General features: G+C 35.5%; 1 protein-coding gene across 5 annotated transcripts in view; it reads left to right on the top strand.

The window, feature by feature from the left end:
• Positions 1-27,334, top strand: part of SMOC1 (SPARC related modular calcium binding 1) — a 226,191-nt gene that overhangs the window by 177,754 nt on the left and 21,103 nt on the right. For all 5 annotated transcript variants that reach the window (XM_069091792.1, XM_069091790.1, XM_069091789.1 and 2 more), the window contains 2 exons: positions 25,543-25,735; positions 26,514-26,596. In XM_069091792.1, coding sequence (XP_068947893.1) covers positions 25,543-25,735; positions 26,514-26,596 — 276 coding nt within the window. The remainder of the gene's footprint in view (positions 1-25,542; positions 25,736-26,513; positions 26,597-27,334) is intronic.

Raw genomic sequence — 27,334 nt, 5'->3', positions numbered from 1 at the left:
CTCTCTCTCTCTCTCTCTCTCTCTCTCTCTCTCTCTCTCTCTCTCCTTTCCCTTTTCCCAAGTCATTCAGCACATACCTGGTTAGCACACACTTAGCTATCTCCTGCATCTAACTATAGCTTTTTTCACCTCTAAGTCTATGATCCTTTCCTTCATTTCTCTCTCCCTTCCTTCTTCTCCCTTCCTTTCCCTGCCACTCCCCCACTCCCTCCTTCCCTCCTCCTCTCCCCTCCCCTCATCCTTACAAACTCTACCTTGAATCCACCCTTGGTCCCAGGGAAGATGAGCTAGTCTATAAATTCTATTTGGCTGTAAGTTTACCAGATTTCTTTTTCTGTTACAGCTTAATAAGAATATTTTGTCCTGTACAGTATGTCTTAGAGCAGAGGTTTTTAACTTGTGGTCCAGAAGTTTGTCTTTTTCATATGTTGATAATTATTTTTCAACATAAATGGCTTCCTTAATAATCCTATTTATTTCATTTTATGCATTGAATATATGATTCTGAGAAGGGGTCCACAGAGTTCACCAAACTGCCCAAGGGATCCATGACACAAAAAATGTCCTTGCCTCAAAGGAAATGCCCTCTTCTTTTGAAACATTGTTTTTGATTAATATCTAATATTTTTCCTATCTTACTTTGCTATGTCTTTGGAGGACTGTATACTAATTCAGTAAAGTATATTCAATCTAACAAATCTATCCTGGTGGGAAAAGTAGGTGATTGTACTTTTATAACTATAAAGTTATAATAAGTTATAAAGTTACAAAGATAACTACCCTCCCTTTCCCCCCACTGCCGCTTGAATAGCCCTCCCCCTTCTCTATCTGCTACCACGTGGACATGCATCTGGCCACCACTTCTAATAGTGAATTAGTTACATTTATTAGTGGATTTCTACCTCCATTGTATCTTGGAGGTTGGCTAAGATTATCTCTTGAATATGTGCCTGAGAATTTAGTCTTTTCTTTCTATTTTTTCATATTAAATATTTATGGACTAAAATTCTCACTTCCCATCAGTTCCCCCTACCTCCAATAGAACGTTCTCTTGTAACAAGTGATTATGCTCAAGCAAAACAAATCCAGTCATTGGCTTGTCTTATGGTCTACCACCATAAGGCAGGAGGTTGGCATCACCATCAAGCCTTCTGAAGTCTTGATTGGTCACTGCATTGATCAGAATCTTCTAGTCTTTTTTTTTTTACATTACTGATGTTATGGTGTAAAATGTTTTCCTGGTTCTACTTTCTTTGCTGTATATTATTTCATATGATTATTCCCAACTTTCTCTGAAATTCTTATTCTTTATTTCTTATGGCCCAATATCCCATTTCATTTGTATGTCCCAATTTTTTTAGACATTCCCTAGTTGATGGGCATTCACTTTCCTACCATGTTTTTGCTACTACAAATAATGCTGCTATAAGCATCTTCACACGTACATGTACAAGGAAGGTACATGGGTACCTTCCTTCTCCCTTTGACCTCTAGGGATATTTCCTCAACTTTGTTTCAACATAGAACATTGAAGCTGTGGTCTAATTGGTTCACTCACAATCCCAACCTGAAATGACTTGCAGCTGTTTGGATTTTGAAATTTGGAGATAACAAGCCTGCCAAGTAGGTGCCAGTGATAGATATGGTAGGAGCAGGTAAAAGACAACTTTGGAACAGAAAACCGTGGGCTTCCATCTAGATTGTGAAGCCCCTGGAAAATAGCTAATCCCTCCTGTTAAAATGTGTGAAGCACTCAATTGGAAAAAAGTAACACAATGTAACATAGCCTGCAACCATAGGTGCTAAAGCAAAACAAAAACATGGTTAGCTAAGCAAATAAATGGGATCCTTCTTAGTACTTCATGAAAAGGAAGGGGGAGGGAGAAAACTCCCTATGTGTACTCGCTGTGTTAGATGCCATGGATGCTAAGTATAATATAGGAAAAAGAAGAGTGATAGATACATTCAGAAGCTCATAGTAGACAAAATCCTACAAAGGAAACCAGTAATAAAGTCCATAACTTCAGATGTCTACACACAAATGTCCAAAGTGTGGATAGAAATTAAGATGAACTAAAGGTCCTAATAAAAAGAGTCTTTGGGTACATGGATAGCACTGAGACTTAGTAGGATGAACCCTCACAAAAGGAATTTAGCTCTATATTCTAGAAGGATATAACTTATCCAATAGAAACAGGACCGGTAAACGGCAAAAGGGGATGAGAAGAATAGGTCTTATATCCTGGAAAGATGTGCTTGCAAGAGAATATACAGGAATCAGAGCAGGGAAATATGGGGAGAGTATCCAGAGTATGGCATGGCGTAGTGAGTAAGTAACAGCAGCAGAGAGCTGGCCTTAAAGCCATGAAGGAAGGAAAAAATAGGAAAGTATAGGAAGATAGCAAAAAGAATTCGATCTTGGTCTAAAACAATGTTTCAAAAGAGGGCATTGCCTTCATGAAGATCTGTGTTCAAGTCTTGATTCTTGTGATCCTGGGCAAGTTGCTTGATTTCTAAGTGCTCTAGACAAGTTTCAGGAAAGATGTTGATATGCATCAGTAGAGGGCATTCTTCACCTCAGAATTCACTATACCAGTGAAATTATAGGGCCAGTCCCTGACCTTATCCATGGAAATAGAAGTGATATTGTTAATCAAATATACTATAGGCCACCTGACAGTATTTTATAAAATAAATCTCAGGCCTAGCATAGAGGCAAAATATGATAGTGGTGAAGGAATTTAATAATATAAATTGTTCTGGAATTCTTTCTCTCCTTCTTTTCCTCTTTCTCTCAAAAACAGAGCAGCTAATAACATTTCCATAACTTTCCATAAGGATAATGACATTTTTCAAAAGATCCAACAAAGAAATTCTATTTTGGATTTGATTCTCATCAACAAGAAGCTGGATGTTGGAGTGAGACTTATAAGGCACCTTGAAGGGAGATGAACATTTTTCATTTTAGAATTTGGGATCTATAAGGAGAGAAAAGTTGGGCATGATCTAGCACGTAGAATTTTGGAGAAGAGATTTTGAAGAGTTCATAGAGAAGATATGTACTATCCCATGGATTAAGATTCTACAGGGAAAATAAAGGATATTAAATGCTCTCAAGAATGGATTCTGCAGATTGAAGATACTAAAAGAGAACTTCCAAAGAGGGCAAAAAGGTGTCATCTAAAAGGACTTGCACAGAGAGCTTATTCATGAAATTAGATTTTTAAAAAGACACACGTGCACAACTAGGTGGCACAGTGGATAGAGCACTGGGTTTGTAATCAGGAAGACTCATCTTCATTAGTTCAAATCTGGCCTTAGACATGTACTATCTGTGTGAACTCTGGGCAAGTCATTTAACCCTGTTTGCCTCAGTTCCTCATCTGTAAAATGGGCTAGAGAAAGAAATGGTCAACCACTTCCTTGCCAAGAAATCCCCAAATGGGGTCACAAAGAGTCAGACAGACACAACAGAAAGCATTCAATAATAACAATAGCAATAACAGACTCACAGAAGATGGAGGTAAGAACAAATAACAGAGGATGAATACAAAAGTGTGACACAGTCCTGTAAGAATACTACCAGGCATGCTAATAACTTCATGACTTAATGATAATTTCGTCCTTCAAAAGGTGGAGGGACCCATAACGACAGCATTAAAAGCTGATACTGGTGAGGAAAGCTAAGGACAACAAATAAAATTTTTTTTAAAAAAGAAGGAAGATCAAAGAGGAGAGAGTTATTGCTCAGGCTGGTGCTTCTATTAATTTAACTCTTAATTTGAATGAACTCTTAATTATCTTCAGTTTTCTCTGCCAATAATGATCTTTGAAAAGGACAGAACGAAAATAAATGGTTTCCTCTGTGAAGGAGAAAGTTGGAGAAAAACATGGAGAAGACCGTCCAGGACTTAGTGTAGGTGACGGATAACCTACACTAAGTAGGGGGTTCATGCAAACACAAATTCTACAGAAGGAATCTAAAAAGCACTACCAACAATTATGAAGTCTTGGAAAAGAAACTTAAGTCAATAGAAACATATGTGTTGTTTTCTTCACTGTTGCCTGAAAAATAAAACTAATTTGGAAAGTGAATAACTAGTTATGAAGGTAATGATGGAGAATGGGATGAGTTTCTGGGTTACAACTTACAATATAGGCTACAAGTTTCTTGACCAGTGAAGGATGATACTAAATAAAGATAGGTAAGAATGTATATTCCAAATGTTGTAAATGTAACAAAAAGGAATTTAAAATGAAAAGGATGGGAGGGTAAATTTATGCCCAAAGTTAGCTAGTATGAAGAGTAGCTACAAAAAAAGACAGAACAGAAACTGGGACATCTAGAAATTCACAGAAAACAAAACCCGAGAAAGTGGCCAGGAGTAAAACCCACAGTTCAGGCAATGCACAAGGTAAACTAGATATCAGTGAAACTTGATGGCATGAAGCCTGTTGCTGGATCATGGCTCTGAAAGAACATACTTTATTCAAAAGAAATGTTAAGTAGAAGGTGGGAGAGGGAAATAGCATAATATATTAAAATAATGTGTTTATTTTGAGGAAATCTAGGATCCAGAGAAGGGAGGCATGACAAGCACCACATGAGTAAGGTCAAAGGATGAAGAAATGGGCATCATTTTCTCACTGAAGTATACTACAGGCTACCTGGACAAGAAAAGATGAGAAGTTTGGGAAGTAGATCACAAGTTTGTTGCAGATGCATTAAATAATAGTGATAGAGGACCTCAAGCTATTGCTTTTTCCTAAAACTAGAACAGCTAATAACTTCATGACTTAATGATAATTTTATCCTTCAAAAGGTGGAAGGGCCTATAAGGAGAAATTCTATTCTGCATCTATTTCTCCCTAACAGTGGAAACAATGGTTGCTGGAGTGGAAATGATGAGGAAGTGACCACTCTGTCCTAGAATTTATGAGAGAGGAGAGGAAAATTGGGCATAGTATGACATGCACCCTAGATTTTAGGCAAATAGATTTCAGTGAGTTCAGAGGAAAGATTGGTAGGATATCATCATAGAGTAAAATGTAGATGAAAGATGCTCAGGAATGGAATTCTGAAGACATAAAGAAGGAAGAGTGAGAAGGAAAACCCCCACATTTTATGAAGAGACCAATTGGATGCACAGGAAATACACAACCAATTTAGACTTTACAAAGAAACGTATGGAAGATAGAAGCAAGGCAAGACTACAGAGGGTGATATGAGTGTGGCAGAATTCTTTAAAAGTGGTGTCAGTAATGCTAAAGCTCAAAATGAGTTGAGGCAAGCAAGGGAAGCTCAAGACAACAAAAAAGGACTTTTAAAAATTATATTGGAAGAAAACTACAACCAACGAGGGGATCAGATATTTGCTTAGGATAATTGGGACAATCATAACTGACAACAGGAAGCTGGAAGAGCTACTCGGGTCATATTTTGTTTCTATTTTTTCTCCAAAGGAGAATGAACTTTACATCGGAAATGACAACAAAAATGACTGACAGGGAAGATACCAAGATAAAAAAGGAGGGAGTAAGAGAGCATTTCAAGTCACCTGGTCCATATTTAATTCATCCTCAGGTCCTCAAAGCACCAGCAGATATTACTCCTGAGCCACAGTCATGTGACCGAGAAGATGAAGAATGAGAGGTTTTTTTTTTTTTCTAGTTCCTGCTACTTCTTAAAATAAAATAAAATCACTCAAGAGGTGAATTAATGCACCAGAGGTAAAGAAATCATAGCTGTTTCCACAGACAAGACATCAAGAAACCTAATGAGGTAAAAGCCTCAAGAATCAACAGTGGAGAAAACTAATCCCTAACATACTTAGCATACCTACTTTACCATCTTCCACTGTCAAGCAGAGCATGTACACAAACCTACAGACTTGTACTTTCAGACCCACTCAGGGATTTCTCTCATGCTGCAGTCTCTGCAAGCCTATAGCATTCCCCACCCCTACCTTTCCCCCAATATCATCTCATATAACACACAGCACTCACCAAGGAGGGAGAGGTGTGGAGGAGGGGAAAAACATTTTTTTTTCCTTCTTGGGATAGCCCTAGATTACATAACACTGAGGCAACAGAAATTCTGTCAAAAATACCCTATTTTAGGGGTGGCCAGGTGGCTCAGCAAGTAAGAGCACCGGCTCCAGTGTAGGGATGACCTGGGGATCAAATCCGGGCTCAGATACTCAGCACCACACCCAGAAATAACTGGCCGTGTAACCTTGAGCAAGTTACTTAACCCCGATTGCTTTAAAAAAAAAAAAAAAGAAAAAAAATACCCTATTTGAAGGCTGCAAAAAGTGCCAGACACAGATCTAGTCTAGCCAGAGAACTAAAGAATGAAGGGAACTTGGACAGAAGGCCACTGTGTGGAACTTCGTAGGGTCTGAAGGAAAGGAGACTAAAATCCAGCTGAGGCCAGTCCTATCTCCCACCCTGATCACCAGATACTACTTGGAGTAGAGATTGAATCCTCCTAATGGGAGGAGGCTGGGAAAGCCCTAAGGGCAAACCTACTGTCAAGGGAAAGGAGTCAGAAAGTGAGCAATAGGGAAATCGAAGTGGGGGCGGGGTAGGAACCACCAAAGAATTAGAAAGAAAAGTCAGTTAAAAACAGTATCTACAGATAAATCCATAGGTAAGATGCTAAAATTATAAGGAAAGGTAACAGTCAAGATTTAAAACACTGTAAGCATCTTCAAATAAATATTGAAAGACAAAGGACATTTAACAAACATCTGATGAAACCCAGAAGGCTATGAATTCTTGATAATGCATGGCATCACAGAAGGACGTTTCAAAATGGCTTAAAATAGAAATGAGACTCTTGAGATAAGTAAGATGGGAATAAATGACGCAATATATGGCATGAAAAGAATACAAAAACTTAAATGCACTCTGGCAAGTCTCTTAAAAATGTGAAAGAGCAACAAATTGAGAATACAAATATGTTGACATAAAGGATGATTTGGAAGAAAAGAAATGAAAAACAATAATAATAAAACAAAACATGATCTTGATAATGGATATAGTGATATTGATATTGTGATAATGGACAGAAAATTATTCAAGCTAGATTTTTAGAAGTGAGAGAAATGCGGGAAGTTGAAGGGGTAAAGATTAGGCTCAAACACAACCCTAAATACACATTATAGACTCTTTCAGTTTTAACTTGTGTCCATTGAGTGCCTGAACACATGTAAAAGCAGAAAATTTTACCTTAAATGTACACAACTTGGCCTTTCTTCACATTAATCTTCTCTGACTTCTTTTTGCTAATCAATAATTTTGTTAATAATTTTAAAATAAAAATGCTACTGATATATTTTTTTATCACTTATTTTCTGTCATATCCCTTACCCTGTGCTATTTAACAATTTTATCAATGACTTGGATCATTAAAAAATAAACAGTAAGTTTCCCATAGAGGCATCCTTTATAATAAATAATTTTAAAAGAACAGAGTTAAAATTAATTTATAAATGTATATAAATGTTTTCTATATTTATTTTATGTTTATATATTTATAATATAGATCTATTTAGAATACAAATTTATAAAAATAGAAATAGAAATTTATATAACTAATTTATAAATGTATATAAATTTTTATTATGTGTACACACACAAACATATAGTTAAAGTCTGACATTATATAAAGTGTTCTATATCCATGGATTCTACCCCTGCAAAAAAATCAAAGGGCAGGGTATCTTTTAATATATCTTTCAGGCTGAGTTTGCTGGAGTGGAAATGATGAAGAAGTGACCACTCTGTACTAGAATTTATGATAGAGGAGAGGAAAATTGGGTATTTCTCAACATTTAGTTTCATTTGTTTTGTTTCCATTTATGTTGCTGTAGTCTCTGAACTGACGCAGGTAGGTGGTGGAGTGGATAGAGTGCCAGGCCTGGTGTCAGGAAGACCCCTCTTCCTGAGTTCAAATCTGGTCTCAGACACTTACTAGCTGTGTGACCTTGTTTGCCTGAGTTCCTTATCTGTAAAAATGTCTTTTGTCATCTTTCCCAACTTGCTGAGTGTGACCTAAAACCTAAGGGTTCTTTTGCTTTAGTTTCTCTTATTAATGGTTTAGAGCATTCTTTCCTTTCCAGTAGTTTTCCATTCTTCTTTGAGAATGTTTCTTCATCTCCTTTAACCTTTTTCTTATTGTGTAATGCTTTTGATTTTATATATTTGCTAATTTTCTGTATTTCTTATTTATCAGAGATATTTGATGGAAAAACAATTTTTTTTCTAAGTCGGCTACTTGTCTCCTTTTCCTATTGGCATTAATTTTGTTCAAGTAAGAGCATGTCAAATGATGTTCAAGTAAGAGCATCAATATCTATTTTATCTTTCATAATGGTCCCTGTCCCTTGATCAGTTAAGAACTCACACCCTCGAAACAGATGTAGAAAGTATAATATAATTTTATTTTCTTCTAATTTTTTATGGTATGTTCTTTAATTATTTAGGTCACATATGCATTTCAAATTTATTGTGGTATATGGTGTAAACTATTGTTCTAAATTTATTTTCTGCCACACTGCTTTCCAGTTTTCCCAGCAATTACTTTCAAATAGTTTTTTTTGCTTGATATTTTATGTTTTCATGTTAATTGAACACCGTATTATTAAGTAGGATTGTTTTACTTATTCTTTATCTGGTCTGCTTCATTGATCTAGTTTTTTTCTATTTTTTTTTAGAGCAGTACCAAATAGTTTCTCTGCTGACTACTTTAAAGCATAGTTTGAGGTCTGGACAAACTTTCCCCTTCATTTCTACCTGTTCTCATCATTTCCTTTGCTCTTCTAAATCTCTTGTTTCTCCCAAAAAATTTTTATGACTCTAAGTTTGAAAAGGGAAAAATAAAAAAAAATTAATTAAAAAAGTAAACTGCTGTAGTATTTTATTTTTAAATTTAACAAAATTAATATTCATTGAAAATTTTGGATTATAATCTTTGCTTCATTTTTCCTTGGTTTAGGCATAAGCACTATAATCATCTCATAAAAGGAGCTTGATAGATCAATTTTTGAGAATAATATTTTTAGTCTGTGTTACTTATAATTATACCTTAAAAATTTAATAGAATTTTTCTATAACTTCATCTGGACCAAGAGTTTCTTTCTTTGGTAGTTGCTTTATAGCTACATTAATGTCCTTTTCTTAGATTAGATTATTTAAGATCTGTATTTAAAAGTGCTCTGTTAATTTGAGGATACACACACACGTGTGTGTATTAGCTTCTAATAATTTTTTAAATTTCTTTTTCATTGTAATTTTATCTTGAACATTTTTTATTTTGTTAATATCATTTCTCTATTTAGTTTGAATAAAGATTTATCCATTTTATTCGCCTTTTCAAAGAACAAGATTTTATTCTTTATCACTTCTATAGTCTTGTTGGTTTCCATCTTATTTCTCCTCCAATTTTTAAAATTTTCTCTCTTCTGCTTATTTTGGGTTTATTTTGGAAGTGTCTCTTTAATACCTCATAGTCAATTTATTAATCCTCTTTTTCTATTTTGTTAACATATGTTTTTAGGAATATAATTTTTCCTCTGAGGACTGCTTTAGCTGCATCCCAGAAATTTTGGTACGTTGTCTTGTTATTATCATTGTTTTTCTTTCAAGTAGTTATTTTTTTTTATGATTTGTTCTTTGGGCCCACATATTGTTTTGTATATATTTCCATTTAGGTTTATATTTTTGCTTGTGCTTCATATTTTTATTGTATTGTGGTCTATAAGTGATATATTTAGTTCTGCTTTTTTATATTTGTTTTTAATTTCTCCATGCCATAATACATGATTTGTTTTTATAAAAGTCCCATATGATATTTAGAAGTATATTAGAACATGGAGAAATTTCAAATAGGTGACACACTAGGTAAAAGCACTCAATTTAAAGTTAGGAAGACTGGAATTCCAATCTTGCTTCAGATATTTACTAGCTTCATGAGCCTGAACAAGACACTTAATGGCTATCTGCCTTAGTTCCCCCATCAGTAAAATGGGGGCAATAACAGCATTTATTTCACAGGGTTATCGTGAGGATTAAATGAGATAACATTTACAAATCTTAAAATTCTATACAAATACTAGCTATTAAATTATTGTTACTTTAAAAAAACAAGGAAAAATAAACAACAAAATAGACCACAACACAATAAAAATGTGTATGTATATTTTGTATACACATAGAGACACACAAATGGGCCCATCCAGAAAATGTTGTAAATCATTTGCTTTTAAAATTTCTAACAGTATATTCAATTCTATGCCATTTTCCAAGTATTTCACTTAGATTTTTCCATCCTTGAGAAAGGAATATCAAAATCACCTGTTACTGTTGTGCTACTATTTTTAAAATTCAGTTAATTTTTCCTTTATAAATTTAGGTGCTATACTAGTTGACATATATGTTTAATACTGATATTGGTTCATTGTCGATGGTTCCTTTAGGCCTGGCATAACATAGTCATTTGCCTCTGTTGATGTGAACTTTTTTTTTGCTTTGTTTTATAGCATAATTGGGACACTTAAAATTTTTACTCACATTTTTCATAGCAAATTTTTTTCCAACCGGGGCAGCTAGGTGGTGCAGTGAATAGAGCAGTGGTCCTGGAGTCAGGAGGACCTGAGTTCAAATTTGGCCTCAGACACTTAACACAAAAAAACTAGCTGTGTGACCTTGGGCAAGTCAGTTAACCCCAAATACCTTCCCCACTCCAAAAAGCAAAAAAAGAAAAATCTAAAAAAAAAAAAAAAAAGAAAAGAAAAAAATTTTGTTCCAACCTCTCATTTTGATTTTGGGTGTCTTTGTTTTTTTTGGATATGTTTCTTGTAAACAATTTTTTTCTTATTCATTTTGCTATCTTCTTTCATTTTATTGGAATATTTAGTCTTTTCACATTTAAAGTTATGAAAGTTGGGTTTATATTTCTTCCATTGGACTTTTAACATTGTATATTAATTGTTATTTTTAAAAATTTTTTTTAAAAAATCTTCTTCCCCTTTAAGTCAATGCTACGATTTTTTAGTTAGTTATATTTAAATGATTAATTTATTTAAACTAATCTGATGCAACGCTTCTCCTACAAAGTATCTTCTTTCTCACATCTGTTGCTCTTAGTTTGAAATCCTGTCCTTAGTTTGGGGTTTTTACTCATGTTGGTGATTTATTTTTTCTTTCTTACGTTTAATTGTTTTTCTTTTTTTCCCCTTCTAAGTTAAGTAGTTTAAAAGCACCTTCTAACTGCTTGTTTTTGATAGCTTGCTTTTTTTTTTTTTGCCTTTTGGAGGACAATTGGGGTTAAGTAACCTGCCCAAGGTTACATGGCTACTTTTTTTGTGTGGGTGTTAAGTGTCTGAGGCCAGAACCGAACTCGGGACCTCCTGACTCTGGGACTGGCATTTTGCTCACTGCGCCATCTAGCCGCCCCAGCTTTCTTTTTTCTGAATGTATCTTTAAGAAAATTTTCTTTGATTTTTTTTCTCTTCATTAATTTTCTTCCCTCCTAGTCTACTTGAAATGTTATTCTGTTTTTTTGTTCTATATACTTATTCCTTACTTAATTCATATTACTCAACCACATTAATAATAAGAAAAATTATATGAGTATATTAGTAGCTGCTGAAAAGACTTTCTGACAAAATAAAACACTGATTTCTATTTAGGAAAATACTAAAAACATAGGAATAAATGAGACTTTTCCTCTAATGAGGTAGATGCTATACATCTAAAATCTGAAACCAATATTATATGGAAAAGAAAAATGCTCAGAGGCCTAATTCAATAAAAAAAACCACAAGAGTGTCAATTACCGGCATTTTTATTTCATAGATTTCTAAAAATAAAAGTTGTAGGAAAAGAAAAAGAAAATTAAGGAACAAATAAGGAATGAAAATAAAATAAAATCATTGGGGGATTTTGCACATATTAACATATGGTCTATCTAAAGAATTCTAAAGATTCAACTAAAAATTAAAGCAATGAATAAACTTAGCAAAGTAGCAGGATATAAAATAAGCCCACACCACTCATCAGCTTCTCTATATACAGTTAATAAAACCAATCATATAGGAATATAAAGAGAAATTCCATTAAAAATGACTGCAGCATGAATAAAATATTTGAGAGTCTAAAAATCAAAACACACAGAGGAAATAGATGAATACAGCTACAAAACTCTCTTTATAAAAATAAAAATAGATCTAAAGAATTTTTAAAAATATTGATTGCTAATGGTCAGGACATATTTCGATAACATGAACAGGAAATTTTCAAAACAAAACAAAACAAAACAAAGAACCAGACTGTCAGCAGTCACATAGAAATGTTCCAAATCACCAATATTTATTAGAGAAAACATAAATTAAAATAACTATTGGGTGCACTTCATGATTGGCATTCATGACAGAAAAGGGAAAATGACAGTTGTTGCAGAAGTTATGGGAGGTCAGACACACAAATGAACTGTTGGTAGAGCTCTGAATTAGTTCAGCTTTCCTGGAAAGTAATTTGGAATATGCCAAAAGTAAAACTAAAGTATCTATTCCCCTTTGACCCAGCAATAACATTAATAGGTCTGTATTTCAGAGAGACCAAAGAAGAAAAAAAAGGAAAAAACCATCTGTACAAAAATATTTATAGCAGCTTTATATTAAGCATATTTTAAAAAGCAAATTACTGAGAACTAAAGGGATGATTATATGGGGAAAGTTGGAACAAATTACGGTAGAATTGTACAAACTGATATAGAATGAAAGGAGGAGAATCTTGAGGATTATTTTTATAATAACAACACCGTAAGGAAAAACAACTTTAAATGACATAAGAAATTTGATGAAATGACCTACCATGTCTTCAGAGAAACAGTGATGAAGTACGTTTACTCACCTTTTGACAGGAAGGTGAGTGTCTTAAGGTACTGAATAAGACATACTTTTTGTGTCCAATTTGTGCATCTGTTTTCATTGATTATACGTATTTGTTACAAAGGTTTTGTTTTTCCTTTTTTTTACTTGAAGAGGTTGGGAGGAAGGGTCATTATCATTAATAATGTCAAAAGAGACAAAAATAAAGTCAATGAGGGTCACTGAAGATTTTTTTTCAATGCAGAGAAGAGAAAAAAATTAGAGGGAAACATAAGCAGGATGACTTTGAAAGTAAAACTGAATGTATTATATACTTAAAAGGAAAAAGCAAAATGTACATAGTAGCGATTCGTGGTTTCATGTTTGTTCTCCCTCATTTCCTGCTCTACTTGATGTATGGAAATGCTCATGACATTTGGTGTTTAAGTTCAAAATAAAGTTTGGGATTTAAAAAAGTGATACTTTTATAATCTCTTTGAAGATTTAATACTCATCCTGTTTTTTGGTTTTAAGATGCTCTCTGTTGATTTGTCTATTTATGTTTTAGGATTTTATTGAATTTTCCTCCTCTTGAAGTTTTTGGTGTTTTAGCCATTACCCCTTATGTTTTTCCATTACTAACTCTATGACTCCTTCATATTTGCATTGTTGCTACCCCCAGGGTTGGACTACGTCATCCACCTCCTAAATTAGGGTCCTAGGTCCTTACCTTGAGTTTCCTCTAAGATGACAAAACTGACTACAGCTGAGTCTTCATTTCTTCAGGTTAGGAGTAGTCATGTATGTCACTTCCCTGCCTCAGTTCCTCTCTTGGCTTTTCTCCTTTCTCTTCCTATTTGGCCTGAATCTGTATCTACTTCTTTTTGAAGCATTGGGTTAGGTGTGTGTTCTGAAAGAGTTTCTTCAGTAATCTGAGGACAGCCCTAGGCAGAAGTCAGTATACTTTCTCCCTCTGTTTCTTCTTCGTGCTTCTGGAAATAGTCAGGGTCTCCTGCTTGTTCAGGAGTAGGAGAACATAATGAAAAAGATGTTCTAGAAAACTGTTTGCAACAAGATGACATCCCAATACGGGCCATTGGCACAAGTCCTCAGGTCAAGTTTGTGCATCTGAACTCCAGGCATGAATGATGGTGGGGAGGGGTGTTGAGTGAGTGAGTTAATTCATATGGATTTTTACCATTTTGAGGTTACCTCCTTTTTGTCCTGTTGATTCTGCTATAATTGATTCATGACTGGTGCATTCATTCATGGTTTGTTTTTTTAAGAATGAACAGGGGATGGTGAAAATGTCTAGTCTGCCATCTGATTGGTGCCATGACCTAGAAACCCCTCTTTTTGTTTCAGGTCAAAAGCAAATAAATGATTTTATTTTGAACTTTTTTTTTTTTACTATTTTGAACTTGATAGGAATCAACAAACATAAAAATTTTCATATAAAAAAACATAAAAAGGATTGCCTATCAAAATATTAATCTTTATTATATATAGATTATTTTTTAAAGTCTACTAAATCTAAAATGGTAATTCCAACATTACCCTGCTTATCCTGTGGCCTTGAGGCCACATATGGCCCTCTAGGTCCACAAGTGCAGCTCTTTGACTGAATCTAAACTTCAGAAATGATGAACATACATATTTCAGAAAAACATAGAAGGATTTGTACAAATTGATGCAAAGTGAAATGAGCAGAACCAGGAAAACATTGTACACAGTATCAGCAACATTGTGTGAAATGTTTTTTTTATGAAAAACTTATCTCTCCTTAACAACACAATGATCCAAGACAAATACAAAGGACTCACAAAGGAAAATGCTATTCATATCCAGATAAAGAACTGATGGACTTTGAATGTATATCAAAGCATATTTTTTCACTTTATTCTTTTTCATTGTTTTTTTTCCTTTTGATTTCTTTCCTTCACAACTGTAACTAATATGGAAATATGTTTTACATGATAGCACATGTATAACATATGAAATTGCCTACCATTTTTGGAAGGGGGGGATGGAGAAAAATTTGGAACTAAAAAATCTTGTGAAAATGAATGCTAAAATTATTTCTACATGTAATTGGGGAAAATACTACTTAAAAAAAAGAAAGTATATGATTCATTTAATCTTCTAGATTCATGGGTAGCTAGTTCATTTGACCAAGAATTATTATCTTTCAAAATTATTCTCCTTCAGAGTGTTGTAATCACTATGTAAATTGCAGTTCCCAGTCCTGCTCATTTTACTCTTCATCAGTTAACAAAAGTCTTCCAAGTTTCCTCTGAATCTATACTTTATATCATTTCTTATGGCAAAATAACCCATAATTGGTTAAGTTGTTACCCTGATTTATTGGTACCTCTTTGCTACAACACAAAATATTGCTAAAAATATTTTTGTTCATATAGATAGGTCCTTTTCTTCTTTCTTTGGTTTCTTTTAGGTATAAGCCTAATGGTATTGTTGGGTCAAAAATATGAAGTTTATTGACTTTTTGGATATAGTTAAGATGTTTTCCAGAATGTTTGGATCAATTCATAGCTCTTCCAACAAAGCATTATTGTATATATTCTTTTGTAACCTTCAATAATTGTGCTTTTAATTGTTAATCATCTTGGCCAAACTAATGGGCATGAGGTAGAACTACAGAGTTGTTTTAATTTGTAATTCTCTTATTATTAGTGATTTTTAGTATTTTGCATGGTTGTTGATAGCTTGCCTTTGACTCTCCTACATGTATATTTTTATAAAAATCATATATCTTGGATATAAGATAAATCCATTGTAAAATCATTTTCTTAATTCACTATTTCCCTAATTCTCAGTGCATTGATTTTGAGTGAAAAAAATTTAATTTTATGTAATCAAAATTGATGTTTTTTATCTCATGTGATCCTCTCTATCCCTTGCTTGGTCAAGAGCTTTTCTTCCATCTATCTCCATGAAAGCAATCAACTTTTCCTGTATTAATTTATTTATGATAGGATATTTCATAACTAGGCCACATAAACATTTAGAATTTATTGTGCTATATTATGTAATATGTTAGTTTGAACATAATTTCTGACAGATGGTTTTCCAATTTTTCCAGAAATTTTAGTCAAATGATTTAGTCAAAAACTTATCCTGGTAGAGTTCTCGAATGTATCATTCTATGCTTTTATGTTTTGTTGACTTTATATCTTCATGTATGTAAGTAACTGCTTTTGTAGTATATTTTGAGATGTGAAACTGCTAGCATCCCTTCTTTCCTAGTTTTTTAAAATTATCTATCTTTAAATTCTTTCTTTTTTTTTGGTTTTTGGAGGATAATTGGGGTTAAGTGACTTGCCCAAGGTCACATGGCTAGTTTTGTGTGTGTGTGTGTGTGTGTGTGTGTGTGTGTGTGTGTGTGTGTGTGTTAAGTTTCTGAGGCCGGATTTGAATTCAGGTCCTCCTGACTCCAGGGCTGGTGCTCTATTCACTGCACCACCTAGATGCCCCTTCTGTCTTTAAATTCTTGACCTCTTCTTCCTCCAGATAATTTTATTTGTCTAATTCTTCAAAATAACCATTAAATAATTTGAGATGGTACTGGATCAATCAATTAATTTACTTTGCATTGTCATTTTTTCTTATATTGACTTGTCCCAACAATGAACATGTATATAGATATATATACACATCTATGCAGTTGTTTTATTTTTAGAGTATTTTATAGTTCTATTCATTTAATTGCTTTGTCAGTTTTTATAAATGTTATACATATTCTTCTTTTAGTTCCCATTCAGTAATCACCAAAGATCTATCATATCTAGCTCTTCTAGAAAACAGAAATTTTTCTAGTCACATCCTTAATTTCTTTATTGTTTTCATCCTTTTTTTAAGATTTATTGAAGTATGAAAAGGACACATTTATAGTTAAAGTCCCTTTATAGTTTTCCTTCTGTTTCTCTCTACTATTTGATTATCTTTGCTTTTAGGTACTTAGATGACATATCATTCTAGATACAAACATCTGTATACATGCACATATATATATATATATATATATTATAATAATAAGTATTGGTTTTATTTCATTATCTATGGTGTGTTCAAGTACAATATAGTTCCCCTACTTGATTCTTTTAACTATGTTCATTTTACTATTGCCTTGTCTTGGGTCATGATTTCCATTCCTTCCTCTTGGGGACTCACCTGAGGCATAGTACTCTTCCATGACCTTATTTTAACTCTGTGTGAATCTTTTATGATTCAAGTATCTTCCTTTAGACAATATTTTGTTAGATTATACTTACTCTTTTTTGTCTTAAGGGTGAGTTTATTCCATTTATGTTCATGGTTATGATCATTAATTGTGCATTTCTCTAATTTCCCCCCCCCCCCACACACACACCAAATTCCTCTTTAGTCAGTAGTGATAAAGTGAATAGAGAGTTGGTCTTAGAGCCAAGAAGACGAGTTCATGTCTTGCCTTTGACCCATGTTGACTATGACACTGGGCAAATTACTTAATCTCTTACTACTCTAGATAATTCTATAAAATATAAGTTGCTGAGAAGATGATTATGTTGATATGATTTCATGTTCTTAATATTCCCCATATTAGTGAAATCAAAAGTGCCATTTCCAAGCCCTATACCTATTCATATGCTCATCCTTTTCCTTCACTTTCCTTTTTGCCCCTCCCCCCTTTAGAAAGAGGAAGGAGGTCTAGAGATGGGGAAAGTAATGGTCTGTTCCGACCCCTCTTCTGTTCCTCATTTCACCTAGTCCAGTCTGCAATTCTTATGATTTGTCTTTTTTTAACCTCCTCTCACTGAATCCCACCCCACCCAATTTATGATCTACTCTCTGAAGTTTAAGTTTTTACTGTCAGTGATTATTTCCTTCCCAACTCTACCCTCCTTTTAAAACCATCTCCCCTTTTCCATATCCCTTCCCTATTGAGTTTTTATACCAAATTATATCTATTGAGTTTCTATACCAAATCCTATGTTAATGCCTGTGGGTATACCCCCAAAGCTCTGTCATGGGTCTTCTATTCTTTCTGTTCCCTTTCTTTCAATGTGTCATGGCCTTACTGATGGTACATCTAGCTGTGGTATCTGTTTTTAACTTTAGTTCAGCACTGCCAACTGATTATTAGACATTCCAAACTGGATATTCATAGGCATCTCAAATTCAATATGTCAGAAACAGAAGTCATCATTTCTCTCCCTAAACCCACCCATCTTCTGAACTTTCCTACTTCTGTCAAGCATGACATTTACTCAGATTTATAGTTTCAGGGTCACTCTTAATTCTCCAACTCTCCCTTACCCATCAGTTGCCAATGTTGTTGGTTCTGCCTTAATGATATCTCTTAATATTTGTGCCCTCCTCTCCCCTTACCCTATCACGACCCTAATTCAGTTGGTCAGTCATTAAATATTTATTAAGTACCTGCTAAGCACAAGGCACCATGCCAAGCCCTTGGGTTGCAAAATAAAGCAAAGTATAGTCCCTGTCCACAAGTAGCTCATAATATAATAAGGGAGATGATATGTAAACAACCATGTACAAACAAGACACTTAGAGGATAAAATGGAAATAATAAACAGAGGTAAGGCACTAGGGTTAAGAGGGATTAGGAAGGGTTACATGTAGAAGGTGGAATTTTAGGTGGATCTTGAAGGAAACCAGGAGTCAGAGATGAAGAGGGAAAGCACTCGATACATGAAGGACAACCAGTAAAAATGTCCAGCATCAGAAGATGGAGTGTCTTGTTAAAGAAACAGCAAGGAGGCTAATGTGACTGGATTGCAGAGTAGGGGATGGGGAAGAAAATTAGAAAGGTAAGTGGGGCAGATTATAAAGGGTTTTGAACATTAAACAGGATTTTATATTTGATCCTGGAGATGATAGGGAGCCCCTGGAACTTACTGAGTGAGGGAGTGACACAGTCTGCTTTAGGAAGATCACTTTGACAGCTGAATAGAGGATAGTTTTGGGGGAGAAAAGATTTGAGGCAAGAACAGCCAGAAGGCTATTGTCAGAATTCAAGGTGGTATTAGTGTCAGATGAGAGATGTTAAGAAGATAAAAATATACAGGCCTTGGCAATAGATTGGCTATATATGGAGTAAGGGGTTGAGGATGACACCTGTGTCACAAGCCTGGATGACTAGGGAGATGGTGGGACCTTTCACAATAAGAGAGAAGGAAAAGGTGAGTTCAGTTTAGGACATATTGAGTTTAAGATGTCTACAGGATATTCATTTTGAAATGTCTTAATAAGCAATTGGAGATGGGAGGTTGGAGGTCAGCAGGAAAGTTAGGGCTGGAGAGGTAGGTTTGAGGTTTCATCAGTATAGAGATAATAGAGTTCATGGGAGCTAATGAAATCACCAGTTGAAATAGTACAGAGGGAAGAGTGTAGAGGGCCCAGGACAGAGCCCTCTGGGACACCCATTCTTAATGGGAATGACCTGGATGAAGATTTAGCAGAGGAAATTAAGAAGGAATGGTCAGTTAGGTAGGAGAAGAACCAAGACAGGGTAATGTAAATGAAAACCTAAAGGAAAGAGGATATCAAGGAGAAAAGAAACTTGATCATGAGTGTCAGAGGCTGCAGAGAAGTCAGAAAGTTGATCCTTGAGAATAGATCATTAGATAAGATAAGAGCTCATCAGCAGCTTTGGAGAGCTGAATGATAAAGTTGGCCTTTAGAGAGTTTTTAAAAAAAGAGTGAAAGGAAAGGAAGTGGGGGGGGGCAGCTAGGTAGCACAGCGAGTAAGAGCACTGGCCCCAGTGTGGGGATGACCTGGGGATCAAATCCAGGCTCAGACACTTAGCACCACACCCAGAAATAACTGGCTATGTAAGCTTGAGCAAGTTACTTAACCCCTATTGCTTTAAAAAAAAAAAAAGGAAAGGAAGTGGAAGTATTTATTATAGATGGACTTTTCAAGGTGTTTAACCCCCAAAGGCAGGAGAGATATGGAATGATAGTGGGGATGGTTGGTTGGATCCAATAAAGGATTTTCGCAGATGGTAGAGACATGAGCATGTTTTTTAGGTAGTAAGGAATCAGCAGCCAGTAGGGAGGGAGAGGTTGAAGTGGGAGAGAAGGATCATAAAGGGTGTAAACTTATGGAGAAGACAGTATGGGATAGGATCATTTACATGTAGAAGTATTTGCCTTGGCAAGAAGAAGGACTCCCTTTTCATATGAGACGAGGGTGAAGAAGGAGATAGTGGCAGAAGATATCTGGGTCATCTGAGGATGAAGAGGAGGGAAGAAAATAACCTCATTTCAGCAAATGACCTCAATTCTTTTTTCAGTAAAATGTGAGGCAAGGTTCTCAGCTAAGAGGATGGGAAAACGAAAGCCATGGGAGATTTGAGTAGGAATAAAAAGTTTAGAAGAACCATTGTGCGGAGTGGAATAGTGAGTTAATTAATGAGATGTAAAGGGATTGCCTTGCTTCAGTGAGGGCCCAGCTGAGACAATGTGACATAAATATGTGGTGGATCCAGTCAGCAGGATTGCTATTTTTCCCCACCTTCATTCAGCAACTCATAACCTCTTTCTCTCAGCTAATTTTAATGGCTTCCTTGTTGGCACACCTGTCTTGAGTGTCTCCCCATTCCAATCTATCTTCCCAAACGATTTTCCTGAAGCTCAAGTCTGACTGTATCTGTCCTTGACTCAAACTAAGGTGGTTATCTATCACCTCTTGAGATCTTAAAATAGTTTGCCATCTAGGCACTACCTACCTTTCCACCTTTATTAAAATTACTGTATAGTCAGACCTATGCTTTAGGAAAATTCCTCTGGTATCATTAACCTGCTACAGCAGGTAAACTTCCTGCTCCCTGAGCTCTTGGAAACTGATTCAGACACCTGAGTACTTGCTGAATGGTCAATAAATTATCTACGTACTTGCTAAGTGTCACAAGGCATAGTTATGATATGAGACAGTTCTTGCCCTTTTTGAGCTTACAATCTGGTTCGGAAGGGAAAGAAATGAGCAATTATATAGCTCCTACCACATGCCAGGCACTTAGCCAAGCATTTTTCATTATTATTCCATTTGATCCTTACAAAAGCCCTGTGAGGTAGTTGCTGTTATTATCTTCATTTTACAGTTGAGGAAGCTGAAGCTAATAGAGGTTAGGTGACGCACCCAGGGTCCTACAGCAAATTTAAACTCGGGTCTTCCTGACTGCAGGTCCACTCTTCTATCCATTACAACTACTTGATATCTGTTTTCTAGTTGGGAGAACAGACATATATGTGTATGTATGTGTGTACATACATATACATACACATGTATGTATACAGAGTGTCCCTAAAGTCTGGACACATAGGAAATCTCATTAACTATGCATATTTTCAAGAAATGAAATGAATGAAATTTTCAACAACATTTTATTTAATTAGCAAAAATGAGATCTCATAGGAAGACATAGGAGACACATAGGAAATCTCATTAATTAAATTAAATTAATCTCATTAATATGAAATTGTCATGGCTACAATTTATGCTAATAAATTTACACAGCATATTTACATAAAATTGATGCTTAATAAATTTACATATGAAACTGAGGCCCAAAGAGAGTTCAGGGTCACACAAGTGTTAGAGTCAGAATTGAACTCAGTTCCTTGGATTCTAATTTCTGTATTCCTTCTATTGTACCACATTGCCTCTCTATCAAATGAGGTAATATTTGTAAAAAGCACTTAGCACAGTGCTTGGCATATAGTAGGCACTATATAAATTCATATTCCTTTCCCCTTCATAATTTGGATCCAGATAATATAGAATAATTTAGTTGAGACTGAGATGAAACTGTCTCCATTTCATAAAGGAAAAACAATTTTCCAGAGCAAAATAATGGTAACCAAAAAATCTCCAAAACCTTATTTTAAAGAGTTAATATTGCTAATTATATAAATCATGCTTAAGTACTCCTTAAAGAGGGGTCTCTTCACAAAAGTACTGTAAACCAAGTCTGAGTGAGTTGAAAGCAACAAACCTTAAACTTCTTTAAAAAGCGTTCTGTAGTTTTCATTTTTTACTAATTCAGACTGAGCTTCTAGACTAAATGAATTAAGTCTTCTGTATTTATAGTTTCAGTTTCTAGACTAATTTTTGAGCATATGACATTTTGATTGACCTGTGAGTCACCAAGTTCTCTGTAAACATTTGAGAATAGCTGTTGACAATTTCTAGAAATCTCCCAATGGGGTCCAAAATGTAAAGCCATTGCTCTCTTTATCTTTTAGTAAGGTGGTTTATTCTTTATTTCAGATGTCCACAAGAGCTGGTGGATAGTGATGGTGAACTCTGATGGTGGAAATTTGTATCCCTCCTATTTTATTTTGTCTGAAAAGCTCTAACTTCCAGTTTCTGATTTTTCTTTCAGTCATATTTATTACTTCAGAATGTTGACCTATATAATACATTAATTTAAAGTTCCAGTCAAAGAATTATATTACATGAACTTCAACACTTAAAAATACCCATGATATCATCAGTGTTAACGCTACCTCCACTGATGTGGATAGAGCCCTTCTGTGCACTAGACATTCTTTATGGGCTGCTGTAGCCAAAAATAATTGTCACCTAGTGACAAATCTTTTGGCAATACACCTCTTGCAATTTAGCTAGACTGGTTCTAGGAAAATAGTCACTCCATTTATTGCAAGGCTTATATTTGAAGCCTTCTTTACTTGGAAAAAAGACCTGCCAAAATTTGTGCTCTACTGGCATAATGTTGGAGAACCCAATATCACCTTCTCTGAGGCATTAGAGAATGTCAGTGATGATATATTCCACTTATGTGGTGTTAACAAAAAAACGACTATTGTTTTTGTTGGAGGAAGAGGGGTAATCAATGTTTTCTTCTTGTGCTGCATTTTTTGTGTCATAAAATGTGAGTCAGGAAAATAAGTTTAAAAATTGTCTTTGGACTTGGATGACCTTGGAAAGTACTCAAGGTTTCTTCCTAAGGTAACACAGAGACATCTTAACTGGAGGCTTAAGTTTAGAAATCGAGCCCCCAGGCAATTTTCCTAACTTTACACCCATTCTTTCTGCCCTTCTTCTCCAGCATCATAGGAACTGATGGGTGGTGTGGTTTTATACCTGCAGTCAGCATTTCTAGGATGCCTCAGCACTTGACTCTCATTTTTCTCTGTCAAGAAAAATGTTCTTCAGTCTAGAAAGAGTAAGATAAATATGCATTAGGAGATCTTGAAGAACAGAACAGGAAATAACACTGATTTGGTAGCCAAGGGCATTTTTGCCCACAGAATGTTAGTAGTGGTATTGTAGGGGTCTCTACTATTTGCCATACCCTAGAACAGGTTTGAATGAAGTTCCATCATTGGTTCATTTTTGTTGTATACCTTATGGTAATTTGCATATTCTTATCATGATAAAGTGTATTTTATATGGTTGGCTAAGAATTCTATAAGGTTCTCAAGATCATTATCACAATCACCATTTTTTTAAAGCAATCAGGGTTAAGTAGCTTGCTCAAGGTTACATGGCCAGTTATTTCTGGGTGTGGTGCTAAGTATCTGAGCCCAGATTCGATTCCCTAGGTCATCCCGACACTGGAGCCGGTGCTCTTACTCGCTGAGCCACCTGGCTGCCCCTCAATCACCATCTTTAAGAAGGTTGTACAAGATGATGGGCTACAGTCTTTTTTTTTCTTTTTGGAGAGGAGAAGGTAGGGCAATTGGGATTAAGTGACTTGCCCAAGGTCACACAGCTAGTTTTTGTGTTAAGTGTCTGAGGCTGGATTTGAAATCATGTCCTCCTGACTCCAGGGCCAGTGCTCTACTCACTGCAACACCTAGCCACCCCGATGGGGTGCAGTCTTTAAAGAGTTCTCTGTAATTGCATTTAGATGTCTTAAGCATATCACTCCATTGCAAGTCTAGATTGACTTTCAGATATGTTATGCATCTTGTAGGTTTTTTAAAATGGAATTTCCCTTCCTATTACTTTCTCCTACATTTTGTAATTGTTATATGGAAATGCTGATGATTTTTGTGGTCTTATTTTGTATCCTGCTACTTTAATGGAAGCTTCTTCGCTGTTGATTTCTTTACTGACTCTCTGGAGAGTCATTGTGTCTTCAGCAAATAAGGATAATTATTTTCTGCTCTTTGTTGATGTTAATGCCTTTTGCTTCCTTCTCTTACTGCTATGGCTAGCATTTCTACAAATATGTCAAATAATAGTGGGGATGGGGCACCCTTGCTTTATACCTATATGTGTATTGGGAAAGTTTCTAGTGTTTCCCCATTGCAAATAATACTAATTTTGGGATTTAAAAAAAGGGGATGGACCATAGTCTTACAGGTAAGGTAGTTCTCTACCTTTTAAGGTGTCATGACAAAGTACCCCCGTAGGTTACAGGATATGCTTTCCTGAATCACAGTCTATGGTTTTAAAAACAATAAAGAGTAACAACAACATTGTGCAATGATGAACTTTGATAGACTTATCTCTTCTCAGCAATACAGATGATCTAAGACAATTCCAAAAGCCTCATCATGGAAAATGCTATCCACATCCAGAAAAATTGCTGTGGAGTCTGAATATAGACCAAAGCATACTATTTTCTCTCCTTTTTTTTCTTTCTCATGGTTTTTCCCTTTTGTTCTGATTCTTCTTTCATAACATGACTAATGTGGAAATATGTTTACTATGATTTTACATGTATAGCCTATATCAGTTTACTTGCTGTCTTAGGGAGCAGGGGAAGGAAGAAAAAAAAGTTGGACCTCAAAATCTTATAAAAGTGAATGTTGAAAACTATCTTTACATGTAATTGGAAAAAATAAAATGCTATTAAACAGGTTGGTGGATCTCTTGAGCTTAGGAATTCTTAGCTGATCAGGTATCCACTTTAAGTGTGGGAATGCTAGGCCTGGAGTCAAAAAGACCTGAGTCACATTCACCCTCAGAAATGTAAGTAGTTGTATAATCCTGGACAAGTTACTTAAATGTCACTTGCCTCAATTTCCTCATCTGTAAAATAGCATTAACTTCTCAGGCTTGTTTGTGAGGATAAGATGAGATAATATTTGCAAAGCATTAGCACAGTGCCTAGAATGTAGTAGACACTATATAAATGGTAGCTTTTATCATTACCAATATGGTGGACCCTCAAAAGAATAGGGCCACCAGGCTGCCTAACGAGGGGCTCATTAGCTTGGAAGAAATCAAGCAGGTTAAACTTCCTTGATGATTGTTGTTGGTATCTGGCCCATTATTTTGGCCACTGTACTTCCAGGGTGGTTTAAATCGGGAGATTCAATTTTTTAAAAAAGCAAAATAATTGGGGCGGTCAGGTGACGCAGTGAGTAAGAGCGCCGGTCCCGGTGTCGGGAGATCCGGGATCAGTTCCGGCCTCACATACTTGGCACCCACACAAAATAACTGGCCACAAAATAATTGCTAAGTTGGCAGATATTAGAACAGCATACTTGTAGGTACCACTGTTACTAGCAAGAGAAAGAAAAAACAGACCCCACAATGAAGGTTTCTTTGATAAAAAATATCCTTTACATGTGTCTGGGCCGGGTCCTCTTTCTTTTAGTTTGGAGTATTGACCTGGTCAATTTCTTGAAGTGATAATATATCTGTGTCTATTGATTCTTATAGAGAAAGTCCACTCCTGTGACCAAGAAAGACAGAGTGCACTAGAAGAGGCTCATCAGAATCCACGAGAGGGCATCGTTATCCCAGAGTGTGCTCCTGGAGGGCTCTATAAGCCAGTACAATGCCACCAGTCCACTGGCTATTGTTGGTGTGTCCTGGTTGACACAGGACGTCCACTTCCTGGGACGTCCACTCGGTAAGACTGGCAGGCTGTTTGCCTTAGGTCTTGAACTAGAAACTGGGGATTAGAAAAATGCTAAGGATAAGAGATCTGTTAGTATTACCCCAAAACCAGTCTTCCCTTTATAATGGGTATCCATGAGTCTTGCTACTTGGGTTTTGTGGGTGCTTCATTGATGGTTAAATTGTCTAAACAAGGATAATAACCTTTTAAAAAATGCTTTTGTGATCCCACTGAAAAAAGACAATTAAAATGATTCAATTGGAATAATTTCTAATAAGATTTATTTAGTTTGTGCCTTCCTGGAGATTATTGTGATCAACATATAAATTTCTCTTCTGCCTTCATCAGTAAAATGCTGAATTGGTTCCTACAGATATTCCCAAGTTTTCCAAATTCTTCATATTCATCATTGCTTATGGCAAAATAATATTTTATTACATTCATTTATGACAATTTGTTTGGCTTTTCCCCAATCAATGGGCACCAAATTCCTTTACAACACTTTGAAACTATAAAATGTACTGCTATAAATATTTTTGCATATATAACTCCTTTCCCTATATCTTTGACCTCCTTGGAATATGTGCCTAGTAATGAGTTTACTGAGTCAGGGGATATACAGTTTAGTGATTTTTTTATAATTCCAAATTGTTTTCTAGAATAATCAGACTAGTTCACAGCTCTATATATGATTATTAAACAACTGGATACTCTGTTATGAATGCTAAGCCACAACAGCAAAGCTGCAAATTGTTAATCAATCTTAACTGAAGCATGTCTTTATCTCCAGATACGAGACTCCTGTATGTGAAAGTGATGCCAGGTCGAAGAGTTCAGAGATGGATGATCCATTTAAGGAGAGAGAATTGCCAGGTGGGGTGAAACCTCTCTTATCTAGATCTTTTTTCTCCCCTTTTGCTTTCGCTGAAAAACCTCTCCTCTTTTCTATGCCCCAGTTTTCACTAGTATAGATACTGACTGCTTATCTATCCATTGACCTATCTCAGGATGGATGAGAAACTGACTGAGAGTGCTTTGGGACTCCAATGGAAAAAGGAGGTCTATTAATGCAAAAGTGGCAATGACTCATTTGGTTTTAAATAGGTCACATGACTTGCATGAAATATATTGGTCAGACTTAGGTTGGGAGGAGACTCTCATTTTATGGGTATGTCACCCACTTTGCAGGTAATAGGTTGACTCTCCCTATGTTGTCAAATAACATGGGGTTGGACTCAGATATGCATATCCCAGCAAGTGCAGTGGCTTCCAGAGGTGATAGCTGTCCAGAGCTTTCCACCTGACTTTTTGCATTCCCCTCTTGCAACAAGGTCAAAAACATGTGGTTTGGAATACTAATGGTACCAGTCCTGCAGGCTCTAAGCTCTACACAAAGTATATTTCTCTTGGTATCAGCTACTCTTGGATCCAGGCAAAGACTGTGGAACAGTATGGCAAAATCCTAATTTTAGGATTGACCTTTTGGTATGGTGTTGGAAAGATTTTCATGGCAGGCTACACAGAGGCAATCTGAAGATAGAAAAGGTAACATGAGAGTCTTTGCCTTTGATCACACACACACACACACACACACACACACACACACACACA

Source organism: Petaurus breviceps, unplaced genomic scaffold (genome assembly GCF_028583685.1).
Source record: "Petaurus breviceps papuanus isolate PSGF00001 unplaced genomic scaffold, PetGlider_PUasm1.0 189, whole genome shotgun sequence".
In the NCBI taxonomy this organism is placed as follows: Eukaryota; Metazoa; Chordata; class Mammalia; order Diprotodontia; family Petauridae; genus Petaurus; species Petaurus breviceps.
This window is presented reverse-complemented; position numbering and strand designations above follow the sequence as displayed.